Source organism: Mandrillus leucophaeus, unplaced genomic scaffold (assembly GCF_000951045.1).
Source record: "Mandrillus leucophaeus isolate KB7577 unplaced genomic scaffold, Mleu.le_1.0 Scaffold106, whole genome shotgun sequence".
Taxonomy (NCBI): Eukaryota; Metazoa; Chordata; class Mammalia; order Primates; family Cercopithecidae; genus Mandrillus; species Mandrillus leucophaeus.
This window is the reverse complement of record NW_012098765.1, coordinates 1,598,965-1,614,608: the sequence shown is the minus strand read 5'-3', so window position 1 is coordinate 1,614,608 and position 15,644 is coordinate 1,598,965. Positions and strand designations below refer to the sequence as shown.

Below are 15,644 nucleotides of genomic sequence, written 5' to 3'. Positions count from 1 at the left end.
AAGGTTTAAAAATCTAGACTCTACATTAGTTTCCAGCAGGCAGGTTTGCCCTAATCATTTAGGCCATTGGAGCATTTTATAATCTCAATCTTTTATTTATTTATTAGAGACAGGGTCTTGTCCATTGCTCATGCTGGAGGGCAGACATGTGATCATAGCTCACTGGAGTCTCAAACTTCTGGGCTCAAGCCATCCTCCTGCCTCAGCTTCCCAAGTAGCTGAGACTGTAGGCACAAGACACCATGCCTAGCTAATTTTTTTTTTTTTTTTGAGATGGAGTCTCACTCTGTCGCCCAGGCTGGAGTGCAGTAGCGCAATCTTGGCTCACTGCAAGCTCTGCCTGCCGGGTTCATGCCATTCTTCTGCTTCAGCCTCCCGAGTAGCTGGGACTACTGGTGCGTGCCACCACACCCAGCTAATTTTGATTTTGTGTTTTTAGTAGAGGTGGGGTTTCACTGTGTTAGCCAGGATGGTCTCCATCTCCTGACCTCACGATCTGCCATCCTTGGCCTCACAAAGTGCTGGGATTATAAGCATGAGCCACTGCACCCGGCCCATGCCTAGCTAATTTTTAAATTTTTTTGTAGAGATGGGGTCTTGCTATATTGCCCAGGCTGGTCTCAAACTTCTGGCTTCAAATGATCCTCCCGCCTTGGCCTCCCTAAGTGTTGGGATGACCGGTGTGAGCCACTGTGCCCGACCAATAATCTCCATCTTTTTGCAGTTTCCTTGTTTCGGTGGCGTTTGTCCCCGTTCAGGGGCTTTTCTTTTTGAGACAGAGTCTTGCTCTGTCGCCCATGCTGGAGTGCTGTGGCTCCATCTCGGCTCACTGCAACCTCCCCCTCCTGGGTTCAAGTGATTCTCCTGCCTCAGCCTCCTGAGTAGCTGGGATTACAGGGGCACCCCACCATGCCCAGCTAATTTTTTTAATTTTAGTAGAGACGAGGTTTCACCATGTTGGCCAGGCTGGTCTCCAACTCCCGACCTCAGGTGATCCACGCACCTTGGTCTCCCAGTGAGCTGGGATTACAGGCATGAGCCACTGCGCCCGGTCATTCAGGGGCTTTTCACTCAGACATTATAAACAATTGTAGCATCCATGATTGGATCCGTGAAGCCCTTGAAAATGAACTGAAAACTCTGGGTGTGGTTGGGGCTCTTCTCTGGAGACCTGGTCCACAGCTTCCCTTCAAAGGGCTCCAGGATACAAATGTCAAAAGTCCATCTCTGGTGTGGTGGCTCATGCCTGTAATCCCAGCACTCTGGGAGGCTGAGATGGGTGGAGCACCTGAGGTCAGGAGTTCAAGACCATCCTGGCCAACATGGTGAAACACCGTCTCCACTGAAAATACAAAATTAGCCAGGTATGATGGCGCGTGTCTGTAATCCCAGCTACTCCGGAAGCTGAGGCAGGAGAATCATTTGGATCTGGGAGGCAGTGAGCTCAGACTGTGCCATTGTACTCCAGCCTGGGTGACAGAGCGAAACTCTGTCTCAAACAAACACCAAAAGCCCATCTCTGAACATTTTTTTCTCTTTGTATCTCTGGGGAAGCCCTGGGGGCAGGTATTGGCCTTTGAGGGCTATGGAGAGCAGAGCAATGGGGCAGGAAAGGTGGCTGGAGATGCCTACCTGGGCACTTTCCTGCCCGTAGGACATGTCATCCAGTGACAGTGACTCGGACTGGGATGGCGGCAGCCGTCTTTCACCATTTCTACCCCACGACCACCTCGGCTTGGCTGTCTTCTCCATGCTGTGTTGTTTCTGGCCTGTGGGCATCGCTGCCTTCTGTCTAGCCCAGAAGGTCAGTCTGTGTGTGGGACTCGGAGGGGACTGGGCATAAAAGAGAAAAATGCCCCACACAAACAAAGAGCCATATACCTGAGGCGGGAAGGTGGAGGGCAGCCCAGAGTGTTAGTTAAGAACCTGAACTCAAATCCTGAGTCTGCCACTCTCTGCAATATATATATATTTTGAGTCTCACTTTGTCGCCCAGGCTGGAGTGCAGTGGCGCAATCTCGGCTCACTGCAACCTCCGCCTCCTGGGTTCAAGTGATTCTCTTGCCTCAGCCTCCTGAATAGCTGGGATTACAGACACGTGCCACCATGCCCGGCTAATTTTTGAATTTTTAGTAGAGACGGGGTTTCACCACGTTGGCCATGCTGGTCTCAAACTCCTGACCTCAAGTGATCCTCCTACCTTGGCCTCCCAAAGTGCTGGGATTACGGGCGTGAGCCACGGTGCCCAGATCTCTGCAAGATTTTGGGCAAGTCACTTAACTTCCCTGTGCCTCACTTTCCTCATCTGTAAAGTGGGAATAATTGCTACCTCTGGGCCAATGTGAGAATCAAATGAGTTAGAACAGTGGCATATACCATTTTAATGTTTTTATTAATCACTTAGCATCCCCAGTGCCTGACCTATAGTAGGTGCTACATATCTGCTTTTGGAATACATGCATGAATGAATGAATGGGTATGTTGGGTGGGGGAGACCAGGGGAAGGGTCTGGGACTGAGGGGATGCCTGGGTCACTGCTGCCCACTGCCTCTACAGACCAACAAGGCTTGGGCCAAGGGGGACATCCAGGGGGCAGGGGCCGCCTCCCGCCGTGCCTTCCTGCTGGGGGTCCTCGCCGTCGGGCTGGGCGTGTGCACGTATGCGGCTGCCCTGGTGACCCTGGCCGCCTACCTTGCCTCCCGAGACCCGCCCTAGTTGCCCCTACAGCCCTCACTGTGAACCCTGAGGCCGGCAGCCCAGCAAATCTATGGGCAGAGTGGAGACTCTTGGTGGATGAGGCTGCGGCGGCGGCAGGAGCATCTAGAAACGGGAGCGAGCTGGACTGGAACCCCTCCCCTTCCTGGCCACCGCTCATCGGGCGGCAGCAACGTGAGATTAAACACCAGACACTCTTGCAGCAAACCAGAGTCTGTTCATGTGTGTGGGAGGATGGAAGGGGTTGGGGGTGCTTGAGACCAACAGGGGACTGACTGGTCAGGGTGACGGGCTATGGTGGGCATCCCCTGGGTGCTTGCCCCCTGAGACCTGAGCTGGAAAAGGGGAAGAGGATTTTTTTTTTTTTTTTTTTTTTTGAGAGATGGTCTCCCTGTTGTCCAGGCTGGAGTGCTGTGGCACAATCATGGCTCACTGCAGCCTTGAACCCCTGGGCTCAAGCAATCTTCCTGATTGAGCCCAGGAGCCTCCCAAGTAGCCAGGACTACAGGCACCTGCCACCACACCCAGCTGATTAAAAAAAATTTTTTTTTTTTTTTGTAAAGACAAGGCATCATCGCTACATTGCCCAGGCTGGTCTGAAACTCCTGGGCTCAACTGATCCTCCCACTTTGGCCTCCCAAAGCTGAGATTACAGGCATGAGCGACCATGCCTGCCGGTTTCTAAACAGCAGGATGTTCTCATTCCAATATTAGTGGTTAGCAGAGAACTGGAGAGAGCTGAGTTCCAAGTCCTTACTCCTCTACCTGTTAGCTGTGTGAGCTTGGCCCAAGTGACTTCTCTTGAAGCCTCATTTTTTCTCCTCTGCAAAATGGGACTTCTGCACACCTCGGGCTGTAGTGAGGATTAAAGGCATCATATATGGAAATGACTGCTGTTGCTGTCTCCCTCTGAGCTTTTTTTTTTTTTTTTATTTTTTTGAGACAGGATCTCCCTCTGTCACCCAGATTGGAGTGCAGTGGCACGATCTTGGCTCACTGCAGCCTCAACCTTCCAGGCTCAAGTGATCCTCCCACCTCAGCCTCCCAAGGAGCTGGGACCACAGGTGTATGCCACAATGCCTGGCTAATTTTTTGTATTTTTTATTTTTTTTTTGGGACGGAGTCTTGCTCTGTTGCCAGGCTGGAGTGTAATGGTGCAATCTTGGCTCACTGCAACCTCTGCCTTCTGGTTTAAGCGATTCTCCTGCCTCAGCCTCCTGAGTAGCTGGGATTACAGGCGCGCACCACCGCACCTGGCTGATTTTTGTATTTTTAGTAGAGATGGATTTTCACCATGTTGGTCAGGTTGGTCTCGAACTCCTGACCTCAGGTGATCCACCAACCTCAGCCTCCCAAAGTGCTGGGATTACAGGCGTGAGCCACCGAGCCTGGCCTTTGTTGCTTGATAATATCTAGCCCCTCTTAGTGTGCCTAGTGAGCACTTCCTATGTGCCTCTGCTAAGTGCCTGTGGCAGATGTGTTTTCCCTGTCCAGGTGCCAACACTTCCATGCTTCCTTAAGGATGCATCCATTTCCCTATCGCAGGCCATTTGGTTTGAATGGGACTGCCTCCAACTCCAGGCAGGGTTTGGCCCCATCTCTACTAAAAATACAAAAATTAGGCTGGGCAGAGTGGCTCACGTCTGTAATCCCAGCACTTTGGGCAGCCCAGGCAGGCAAATCACCTGAGGTCAGGATTTCGAGACCAGCCTGGCAAACATGGTGAAACCACGTCTCTACTAAAAATACAAAAATTAGGCCGGGCACGACGGCTCATGCCTGTAATCCCAGCACTTTGGGAGGCAGAGGTGGGCAGATCACCTGAGGTCGGGAGTTAGAGATCAGCCTGACCAACATGGAGAAACCCCGTCTCTACTAAAAATACAAAAATGAGCCGGGCGTGGTGGCATGCGCCTGTAGTCCCAGCTACTCAGGAGGCTGAGGCAGGAGAATCACTTGAACCTGGGAGGCGGAGGTTGCAGTGAGCCAAGATCACCCCACTGCACTCTAGCCTGGGCAACAGAACGAGATTCCGTCGCAAAACAAAACAAAACAAAACAAGACAGAGACTGTAACAACAGCTCCATCTCACAGGGTTGGTGGGTGAGATTCCCCCCATGGCGTACAAGGTCCCACCTGCATGCTTGCCCGTTCCCCGCAGCCCCATCTGCTCTCCTGCTCTTGCTCACTGGCTCTGGCCACCCTGTTCACCAAGCTGGTCCCCAGTCCCTGGGGGCTCCTTCCCCACGTTATCCAAGAGCTCATGCCCTTTCCTCCTTCAGGGCCCCTCTGAGGTGCCCTGCTCTGTGAAGGCACTGATGCCTGATGTACTGAATTTGCCCTCCATAAAGGGACTCTCCCAAACTCCTGTTCCCTGCTTTTTACTTTGTTATAGATTTACTACCATCTGACAAATTCCAGTTTACCTCCCTGCTCCTCTGGGATCTCACTAGCAGGGTCTGCACACAATGGGTGCTCAACAGACATTTGTTAAAGTGAATTAATTTATTGACTCATCTATTCCATAAATGTGAGCTCCTCTGAATGTTATCCTTGCTGGGGGCTGTCACAGGCCAAGGCCTCCCCACAGGAGCCCTGTGGTTACAGAGCTGCAGGCTCACAGGAGCCCACAGGACAGAGAGGCAAGGCTGGGCCGCTGGTTTGCTTCAGGCTACAGCGGGTGAGTGGGTGGAGGCAGTGGGAGCGGCCCTTTGCCCCAGCTTGCCTCAGCTCTTGGAGTAACGCCTCTGCAGCGATTCCCGGTAGAAGCGGAAGACGTGTTGCGAAGCGGCCTGGGCCGCAGCCAGGCACTGCTGGAGCTGTGCGGGAGACACCGGTCAGTGCTGGGGGCTGAGCCCTGCATGCACATGTGACTTAGTTGACCCAGGAGTTTCTGCTGACCCCACCTGACTCCCTTAACCTCCCATCACTCCCCTGCCCCCAAGTGAGGCAGGTGGTGAGGGATTATTTCCCATTTCATGAGCTGTTTTTTAGAGATCAGGAAAAGGGCAAAGGGCTTTAAGATCAGATTCTGACAGCAACAGGACTCAGACCAATCAGGTATCCTCAGACCTTGGAGGCCCCAGCTTTGCAGAGCTATGGAATTGGAGAGTGCACAGAATTGGAGTGGTCTTGGGATTTTACAGCCATGGGCCCCTTGAGCCTAAATAATCTAAGAGCCACGGAATCAAGAGACTCCCAGTCTTCACTGTCATGTATTCCTAGATTCCTGAAGTCTAGGTTGGACATGCTTTTGCAGACAGTCTGGTCCAAGAGTTTCCAGGCTCTGTCCCTTAGCCTGAGACCCGGAATTCCCGTGGCTCACCACTCTGAGCTGGGAGCTGGGGGACCATCACATGCCCTCTTCTGACTTCAAACAGAGCTCATCCTCTTTTTGCCTGTCTCATAAATTGGGCTTCCCTTAAACATTTCCACAAAGGTTTCTGGGACCACGAAGTTTGAAAACTCGCTCTTTTTTACAAGAAGAAATGTAAGAGGCTCTCCTGAAGCCTCTCAGAATCCAGGGCAGAGCTGGGACAGGACCGTTTATCAGTGGGAGGCTTTTCCCCTCATCCCCATGCTGGTACCTCAGAGTCCGAGTAGAGCCCCTTGGTGCTGGACATCAGCAGCTTCCGTTCCACGCTGTCCAGGGCAAAGGTCAGGACTGCCCGGGCCTCCTAGGTACAAGGGGTAGAAGGTGGTGGGGGACCTAGGACCTTCCCCTCAGATAAAATCTCAGCCAGTCCTTTGGCCAGGCACAGTGGATCATGACAATAATCTCAGCACTTTGGGAGGCCGAGACAGGACACTGATTGAGGCCAGGAATTCAAGACCAGTATGGGCAAAAGAGGAAGACCCCATCTCTAAAAAAAAAAAAAAAAAAAAAGAAGAAGAAAGAAAACAAAAAAAAAAAGTAGCTGGACATGGGGGTGCATGTCTGAGTTCCCAGCTACTCAGGAGGCAGAGGTTGGAGGACTGCTTGAGCCCAGGAGTTTGAAGCTTCAATGAGCTGTGATCGTACTACACTCCAGCATGGGCGACAGTGAGACCCTGTCTCAACACCCCGCTTCCCACCACACACCTGCAGCCAGTCCCACTGAGGGGACTCTGGACCCTTGGCCTCCAGGCCTCTCCCTTTCCACAGCCAGGTGCTCACCTATCAAGCATGAAGCGCAGTCATTTTTTGTCTACACCACTCCTTCCCTACTTCCCCGGGTATAGCCCTCTGCCTTTCCTTTGTAGAACTGTACTCCATGCCCCTTATTCCAACCACGCGGTTCTGACAGGGGCTTCCAAGCTTAATATTCCTGCCCCAAGGGGCTAGCCACAGTGCCACTCACTTATCTGGTGCCTCTCGGCCTCCCAGTCACCCTTCCATGCTCTGCCCCACAGGGGCTGGAAGCCAGCAAGCTGTATGTCCCAGACTCCCTTACCAGCTAGTTTCCAGCAGTAATGAGGTGGGAGAATGGAAGAAGAGCAGCACCCTGGTCCTCACTGACAATGGCAGGCGCTGATGGCCGTGGCTGTGTGACAGCCATGGAGGTGGGGTGGGTTCTGGACCTCAGTGGCCAGGGCAGAGGCAGGACATGCTATGTGCATGCAGAACCAATTGAGATGATGTCTCCAACATGACAGAGCAGGAGCAGCTTCAGCCCAGGTCTGGGAGGGGTTTCTCATCTTTGGGTGTCACTCCTGGTTCCTTTTTCCTCCTCTAGCTCCTCCAACACTGTTGTTACCAAGTCCCTGCATTTAACTCCCTCCATCTGAAACTCTCCAAGTGGTTTCTGTCTTCTTGACTGGAGGGGACCATTATAGCACTGGGCAGAAAACTCAGAATAACCTGAGCTTAGGACACTGCACCTGAGCCGACGAGGAAAGCTCTCTTATCTTCTTGTTTGCTTTTGAGCCTCTTAAGATGGAAATGGAACGTAAGGGGTCAGTCCCAGCCTCAGGAGAGATGCTGGCCGAGAGAATGAAGCTGATGTGGAGAGAAAGGCAGGGATGAGAAGTGAAGCAAGGACATCCTGACGCTGTTTAAAGTCCTGGTTTTATTTTTTTTTGAGATGGAGTTTCACTCTTTCACCCAGGCTGGAGTGAAATGGCGTGATCTCAGCTCACTGCAACCTCCACCCTTTGGGTTCAAGTGATTCTCATGCCTCAGCCTCCCGAGTAGCTGGGATTACAGGCACGTGCCACCATGCCAAGCCAACCTTTGTATTTTTAGTAGAGACGGGGTTTCGCCATGTCGGCCAGGCTGGTCTCGAACTCCTGGCCTCAGGTGATCTCCCGCCTCGGACTCCCAAAATGCTGGGATTACAGGTGTAAGCCACCACACCCGGACATACATTTCCTTTCTAGTTTATTTATTTATATTTTGAGATGGAGTTTCACTCTTGTTGCCCAGGCCGGAGTGCAATGGCATAATCTCGGCTCACCACAACCTCCACCTCCCGGATTCAGGTGATTCTCCTGCCTCAGACTCCTGAGTAGCTGAGATTACAGGCATGCACCACCACACCTGGCTAATTTTGTATTTTTAGTAGAGACGGGGTTTCTCCATGTTGGTCAGGCTGGTCTTGAACTCCTGATCTCAGATGATCTGCCCACCTCGGCCTTCCAAAGTGCTGGGATTACAGGTATGAGCCACCGCACCCGGCCCCACATTTCCTTTCTAATTAAGCAAGTTTGAGCTGGGTTTCTAGCACTTGCTGCTAAATGAACCACGACGATAAGAGCAGCCCTTGCTAAGTGGGATCGAGGTGGCATGAGCCTATTGTCTGCAGAGAAGTGAGGCCTGGAGGAAGGGAGGGGGAGCTGTCTGGCCTCTGCCCTTCAGCCACCCCGATCTTCACACCTACCTTTTCTTGCTTGGATGTAGGATCCAGTACGAGAGTCCCATCAGAGTCTAGGGCGCAGGTGACCCCACAGAAGAGAGCCCGCATGGGCACACCTGCATCCACCAATGCCATGCAGGCGGCATTCAGACAACAGGCCAGGAGCTGAGCACCACAGCCAATGGTTAAGTTTCTTTCTTTTTTTTTTTTTTTGGAGATGGAGTTTTGCTCTTGTTGCCCAGCCTGCAGTGCAATGGTGTGATCTCAGCTCACTGCAATCTCCACCTCCCGGGTTCAAGCGATTCTTCTGCCTCAGCCCCCTGAGTAGCTGGGATTACAGGCATGTACCACCACACCCGGCTAATCTTTGTATTCTTAGTAGAGACGGGGTATCACCATGTTGGCCAGGCTGGTCTCAAACTCCTGACCTCAGGTGATCCACCTGCCTCGGCCTCCCAAAGTGCTGGGATTACAGGCATGAGCCACTGTGCCCAGCCTAAGAAGTTTCTACTGTAGGCCTGGCCAGCAGAGCAGATCCATGCCTCCCCCAACCAGGCTGATGCCTGTGGCAGACATCACTAATCGGTCACAGAAGGGCAGTATGGCAGAGTGCTTAAAAGTGGTCCGGGGATCAAGCAGCCCTGGGTTCCAGACCCAGTTTTGCTCTCTCAGCTGTGTGACCTTGAACAAATGACTTAGAGTCTCAATCTCCTCATCTGTTAGACGGGGAATATAATATTCAATAGGTATGTACTGAAGTACGTACCACACATTTGTTGGCAAGTAGGGTCAGAGAAGGGAAGAAACCTTCCAAAGTCACATGGGGGAGGCACTGGCAAAGTCAGGCTCAAAACTTGGGTAGCAGCCACTCAGCGGTGACAGAGCTGGCAGGGCAATGGAAGAAGAGCCATTGCGCTGCTGCCTGCAGGGAGCTCACAGGGGAAAGACAGCACAGGTTGGGAGTCAGTTGACTCTGCCTCAGTTTCCTCATGTGTGTCTTCTCCAGGCAGAGCAGGCCACACAAAGGCCACAGCTTTAGAGTCAACCGCTTCCAGCTCTGCTGCTGATCCTCCACCACTTCCTCTGGGCTTTACTTTCCCCTTCTGTAAAATGGGGTCACAATACTTTCTCTCTCTGCCCATCCATAAAATGTCTGTCCAGTTCAGGGCCATGTTCCAGTAAAGCCTTCTACAGTGCCTAATTCTGGTCCTCAGCCTCAACCTCCCTCACCTCAGACAGGGAGATCTTTCAAGGCCAAGCTTCTGACTCAGCCGCTGTCTGCTCAGGGCGCCCCCAGCACTGAGGGCCTGAAATCCACTGAGGTGCCGAGTAGAAGTGATTGCCAGCTGGGCACAGTAGCTCATGCCTGTAATCCCAGCACTTTGGGAGGCCAAGGTGGGCTGATCACTTGAGGTCAGGAGTTCGAGACCAGGCTGGCCAACACGGCAAAACCCCATCTCTACTAAAAATACAAAAATTAGCCTGGTGTGATGGCGGGCACCTGTAACTCCAGCTACTCAGGAGGCTAAAGCATGGGAATCGCTTGAGCCCGGGAGGTAGAGGTTGCAGTAAGCTGACACTGCACCACTGCACTCCAGCCTGGGCAACAGAGTGAGCCTGTCTCAAAAACAAACAAACAAAGAAAAAAACCAAAAACACAAAAGTGATTGGCACAGGCTCTGGAGTCAGACGGGCCTGGGCTTGAGTCCCGCCTGTGTGGCCTTCCAGCTGTGTGACCTTGGGCAAGCCCCTTCCCCTCTCTGGGCCTCAGTTTTGTCACCGAAAACATGCGAACATAAGAACACTCATCTGCCAGGGTCCTTGGGCTCTAGAACTAGATGGTCTGGGTCTAAGTCTTGGCTCTGCCACTTCCATGGGGATCATTAAGGGCATGTGCTATATTAAATGAGTTAATGTGTGTAAGGCACACAGAACAGTGCCTGCCACATAAGTAAGCACCCAGGGTGTTTGCTCTCCTTCTTCAGTGAGCTGGTACCTGTTAAGTGTTTGAAGTCTTTCTGGCTAGCAGACAGCATATATATAGCTACCAGAAGGGAAGCAATCAGGAGACTTCCTGGAGGAGGAGGCCTGGGAGAAAGGATACAGAGCCAGCATCGCTGACAACCTGCAGCACCACAGTGATGGAGGTGCGGGGGTGCAATGTGCCCAGGACCACCGCCTCGCACGTGTTCCTGATCAGCCGCTCCCGGCTCTTCTCTGCAACACCTGGGGAAATTGAAGAGCGGTTGTCAGGGTCTTCCCCTTCATGTGACTCACCTTCCTCCATACGCCCCACCCAAACCCCTGGAAAGGGCCCACAGTCTCAGCCTGGGATGGTGCAGGTACCTGGGATGATGGAAGATTCCAGTAGGAAGAAGGCAAGGCCTGACTGCTGTCCACCGACCCCTGCTACCTCCAGCATCCACCAAAGGAACCATCCAGGGGGATAAGACCTGGGAGTTCCATGTCTATGCTGCTACCCACGCCCACTCCCACCCTAGTAGGCCCAGCCAGTGGGGATTGAAGGATATGAGGGTAAAAGGGTGGAAAAACAGGTTAATGGGCCAGGCACAGGGGCTCATGTCTGTAATCCCAACACTTCCGGAGGATGAGGCGGGTGGATCACTTGAGGTCAGGAGTTTGACACCACCCTGACCAACATGGTGAAACGTCTCTACTAAAAATACAAAAATTAGCCGGGCGTGATGGCTCACGCCTGTAATTCCAGCTACTCGGGAGGCTGAGACAGGAGAATTGCTTGAACCTGGGAGGTGGAGGTTGCAGTGAGCTGAGATCAAGCCACTGCACTCCAGCCTGGGCAACAGAGCGAGACTCCGTCTTAAAAATATGAAATTAAAATTTTTAAAAAATGGCTAAGCGCAGTGGCTTATGCCTGTAATCCCAGCACTTTGGGAGGCCAAGATGGGCGGATCACGAGGTCAGGAGATCAAGACCATCCTAGCCAACATGGTGAAACCACATCTCTACTAAAAAAATACAAAAAATCAGTGGGCATGGTGGCGTGCACCGGTAATCCCAGCTACTCGAGAGGTTGAGGCAGGGGAATTGCTTGAACCCGGGAGGCAGAGGTTGCGGTTAGCCAAGATCGCGCCACTGCACTCCAGCCTGGGTGACAGAGCGAGACACCGTCTCAAAATAAATAAATAAATAAGTAAATAAATGAAAAGAAAAACAGGTTAATGGAATGAACGAGAGTGGAGGCAGAGAGAGGGAGAAAGAAGGAGAGAGAAATTAGAGGCAGAGAGAGAAGCAACAGAAGATGATTTACAGGGCAGAGAGTTAAAGACAGAAACAGCTGAGTGGAGACCAAAGCGGGGAGTGGGGACTCGGGGCGGCTGGTAGGGAGGAGCTGGGGGGTGGTTATGATAAACTGGGCACTATTCAGAGGTTCAGCAGGGCCCAATTACCAGGCAGCCCGATCTTCGGCCTCAGGATCACTTCGAGTGTGGCCTTGTTGAAGATCTCTTTGCTGACCTTCACCTCGGCCGGACCATACACACCCGCCAGGACAGAGGTGTCACCTGAGGAGACAGCAGGGCTGGAGGGCCTCACTCACAGCTTCCCTGCTCCTGGGGCCCCATTCGTGGCACTGAGCGTGATGGCCAGGGCTCCCCATGTCACCCCCGCCATTTGTTGGCAGTGATTCTTTGAGTACTCACTTCATTTATCTGCCTGCGTATCCTCATTTGTAATATGGGGAAAATAGCAGTCGCTCCCCGCTAGCATCTTGTGAGGATCAAAGGACACAATTCAAAGAGAACACTTAGAACACTGTGGGGCTCATGCTGAGTGCGCAACAGACTTTGGCTGATATTATTAACATTCATCCATTCAGGCATTCAGGCATTCAGGCAGGGTCTCACTCTCATTGCCCAGGCTGAAGTGCAGTGGTGCCATCACAGCTCATTGCAGCCTCAACCTTCTGGGCTCAAGCGATCCTCCTGCCTCAGCCTCCCAAGTAGCTGGAACTCCAGGCACGTGCCACCATGCCTGGCTAATTTTTGTATCTTTAGTAAAGAGGGGATTTTGCCATGTTGCTCAGGCAGGTTGCGAACTCCTGGGCAACTGTAATCCCAAGGTGCTAGGATTACAGGCGTGAGCCACCATGCCTAGCCCTGATATTAGTAACTTTCTTTTTTATTTGAGACGGAGTCTCGCTCTGTCGCCCCGGCTGGAATGCAGTGGCATAATCTCGGCTCACTGCAACCTCCGCCTCCCGGGTTCAAGCAGTTCTCCTGCCTCAGCCTAATGAGTAGCTGGGATTACAGGTTCGTGCCACCATGCCTGGTTAATTTTTTTATTTTTAGCAGAGACTGGGTTTCACCATGTTGGTCAGGCTGGTCTCGAACTCCTGACCTAGTGATCTGCCCGCCTCGGCCTCCCAAAGTGCTGGGATTACAGACGTGAGCCACCGTGCCTGGCCAGTATTAGTAACTTTTAACAGGAAGTTCTTCCTGAAAGCTAACCATCCTCCCTCTTACTGCAGCTGCTCTCAACTTCTCTTTCCAAAGCTTCCCCAGCCCAGCTCTTCCCTTAGGCACTGGCCCCCAAATTCCGCACCAGTCTGGACACCTGAGAAAGGAGTAATATCTGAAATGAATCCTGATTCCTGCTTATTTCCCCAGAAGCTATGAACGGGGTACAGGAGGTAAGACCTAAGAAATAAATAGCCTGGCTTCTAGTACTGTCTGTTGTAATCCCAGCACTTTGGGAGGCTGAGGTGGGTGGATCACCTGAGGTTAGGAGTTTGAGACCATCCTGGCCAACATGGTGAAACCCCATCTCTACTAAAAATACAAAAATTGGCTGGGCATGGTGGTGGGTGCCTGTAATCTCAGCTACTCGGGAGGCCGAGGCAGAACTGCTGGAACCAGGGAGGTGGAGATTGCAGTGAGCTGAGATGGCACCACTGCGCTCCAGCCTGAACGATAACAGCAAGACTCCATCTCAAAAAACCAAAACAAAACAAAAAAACAAAACAAAACATTTGAGATCAGATATGGTGCCTCACACCTGTAATCCCAGCACTCTGGAGGCCCAGGTGGGAGGACTGCTTGAGGCCAGGAGTTTGAGACCTGCCTGAGCAACATAGCAAGACTCCTGTCTCTATTTTCTTTTTTGAGACAAAGTTTCCCTCTGTTACCCAGGAGGCTGGAGTGCAGTTGCGCAATCTCAGCTCACTGCAACCTCCGCCTCCCAGGCTCAAGTGATTCTCGTGCCTCAACCTCCAGAGTAGCTGAGATTACAGGTGCATGCCACCTCGTCTGACTAATTTTTCTACTTTTAGTAGAGACGGGTTTTCACCATGTTGGCCAGGCTGGTCTCACAACTCCTGACCTCGACTGGGCGAGGTGGCTCATGCCTGTAATCCCAGCAATTTGGGAGGCCGAGGCGGGTGGATCACGAAGTCAGGAGTTCAAGATCAGCCTGGCCAACGTGGTGAAACCCCGTCTCTACTAAAAACTACAAAAATTAGCTGGGCGTGGAGGCACGCGCCTGTGGTCCTGGCTACTCGGGAGGCTGAGGCAGAAGAATCGCTGGAACCTGGGAGGTGGAGGTTGCAGTGAGCCGTGATCGCTTCACTGCACTCTAGCCTGGGTGACAGAGCGAGACTGTGTCAAAAAAAAAAAAAAAAAGAACTACTGACCTCAGGTGATCTACCCTCATCAGCCTCCCTAGGTGCTTGGATTACCAGTGTGAGCAACCCGTGTGAGCAACTGCGCCCGGCCCCTTCTTAATTCTTAGGTTCGAAGAAACTTTAGGTATCTCAATTCAGCATAAGTGCTAAGCCTGAGGGAGGGTCCGGGAAGGTCCCTGGTTAAGGCGGTATTTCCTGGGATGCCCAATTTGCCCTTACACGGAAGGTGTGCTTAGTTCCAGGAAAAACTGCCCTGAGGACTGGAGAAACCAAAATAGAACTCGCCTCTGGCTCCAGATGAACTGCCTGTGTTTCGCCTGAGCACAAGAGTCCCTCCCCTCTCACCTTCTTCAAGACGTGGCTCCAGCAATTCTCTCCCCTGTTGACCCCACAACCATCTTCAATTCCTGCCCCACTTATCTGATCCTCTTACAGCAAAACTCCTGAACAGCTGTCTATTCTTCCTTTTCTGTGACCCCACCACTCCACTGCGGCAGCTCAACATCGTCACCACTGACCTCCAAACGATCAACCCTCCATTGACCCGGCTGTCAGTAAGGCCGAAACAGCTGTCAGCCCTCACATCTCAGACATGCTCTTCTCTTGGCCCCAGGTCACCACCCTCTCCCGGTTTCCCCCTAAGTCTCTGGGCGTTCCTTCTGAGTCTCCTTTAGCTTGCTTGTCACAAGTCCCTGACTGCTCAAGTTGGAAGGCCTAGGGCTTGGTCCTGGGACCTCTTTTCCATCTACACTGACTTCGTTCAGTCAATAGGCTGAAATACCACATATACAGCCAGAGAGTTCCAAATTGCCTATGTCCAGCTTGGGTCTCTCTCCTGATTTCCAGACTTGTACAGATCTGGGCAGAAACCTTAGTTATGCCTGACTCTTTTTCCTCGCACTCAAACCAAACTATAGGTAAGTTTTGTCCGTTTTACTTTCAAACTACATCCAGAATCTCATCACCTCCACTACTCCTGTTCTGGCTGGAGCCACCATCACCTCCCTGTTTTCCCCCATACTCCCCACAATCAACACAGCAGCCAGATTTTGTTAAAATGTATTGGGGCTGGGCGTGGTGGCTGGTACCTATATGAGCACTTTGGGAGGAGGACTGCTTGAGTCCAGGAGTTCAAGACTAACCTGGGCAACATCGTGAGACCCTGTCTCAAAAAATTTTTTTTTTTTTTGAGACAGAGTCTTGTTTTGTCGCGCACACTGGAGTACAATGGCACAATCTTGGCTCACTGCAACTTCTGCCTCCTGGGTTCAAGCGATTCTCCTGCCTCAGCCTCCCCAGTAGCTGGGATTACAGGCGCCCACCACCATGCCTGGCTAATTTTTGTATTTTTAGTAGAGTCGGGGTTTCGCCATGTTGGCCAGGCTGGTCTCGAACTCCTGACCTCAGGTGATCCACCCGCCTTGGCCTCCCAAAGT

General features: G+C 52.2%; 2 protein-coding genes across 8 annotated transcripts in view; one reads left to right on the top strand and one right to left on the bottom strand.

Moving 5' to 3' along the window:
• Positions 1 to 2,919, top strand: part of TMEM91 (transmembrane protein 91) — a 55,229-nt gene extending 52,310 nt beyond the window's left edge. For 2 of the 7 annotated variants that reach the window (XM_011983398.1, XM_011983396.1), the window contains exons 3-4: positions 1,655 to 1,804; positions 2,705 to 2,919. In XM_011983398.1, the coding sequence (XP_011838788.1) occupies positions 1,655 to 1,804; positions 2,705 to 2,746 (192 nt within the window). In that variant the 3' untranslated portion in view covers positions 2,747 to 2,919. Of the gene's footprint in view, positions 1 to 1,654; positions 1,805 to 2,404 lie in introns of all 7 variants that reach the window. The other 5 variants (XM_011983387.1, XM_011983373.1, XM_011983411.1 and 2 more) reach the window with 5 other exon arrangements.
• A 2,282-nt stretch (positions 2,920 to 5,201) lies between these two features.
• The window catches only part of EXOSC5 (exosome component 5), a 13,168-nt gene continuing 2,725 nt past the window's right edge, over positions 5,202 to 15,644 (bottom strand). Inside the window, exons 2-6 of the mRNA XM_011983416.1 lie at positions 11,978 to 12,091; positions 10,654 to 10,775; positions 8,574 to 8,714; positions 6,303 to 6,392; positions 5,202 to 5,534 (exon numbers count right to left, since the gene is read on the bottom strand). Coding sequence (XP_011838806.1) covers positions 5,442 to 5,534; positions 6,303 to 6,392; positions 8,574 to 8,714; positions 10,654 to 10,775; positions 11,978 to 12,091 — 560 coding nt within the window. The 3' untranslated portion in view covers positions 5,202 to 5,441. The remainder of the gene's footprint in view (positions 5,535 to 6,302; positions 6,393 to 8,573; positions 8,715 to 10,653; positions 10,776 to 11,977; positions 12,092 to 15,644) is intronic.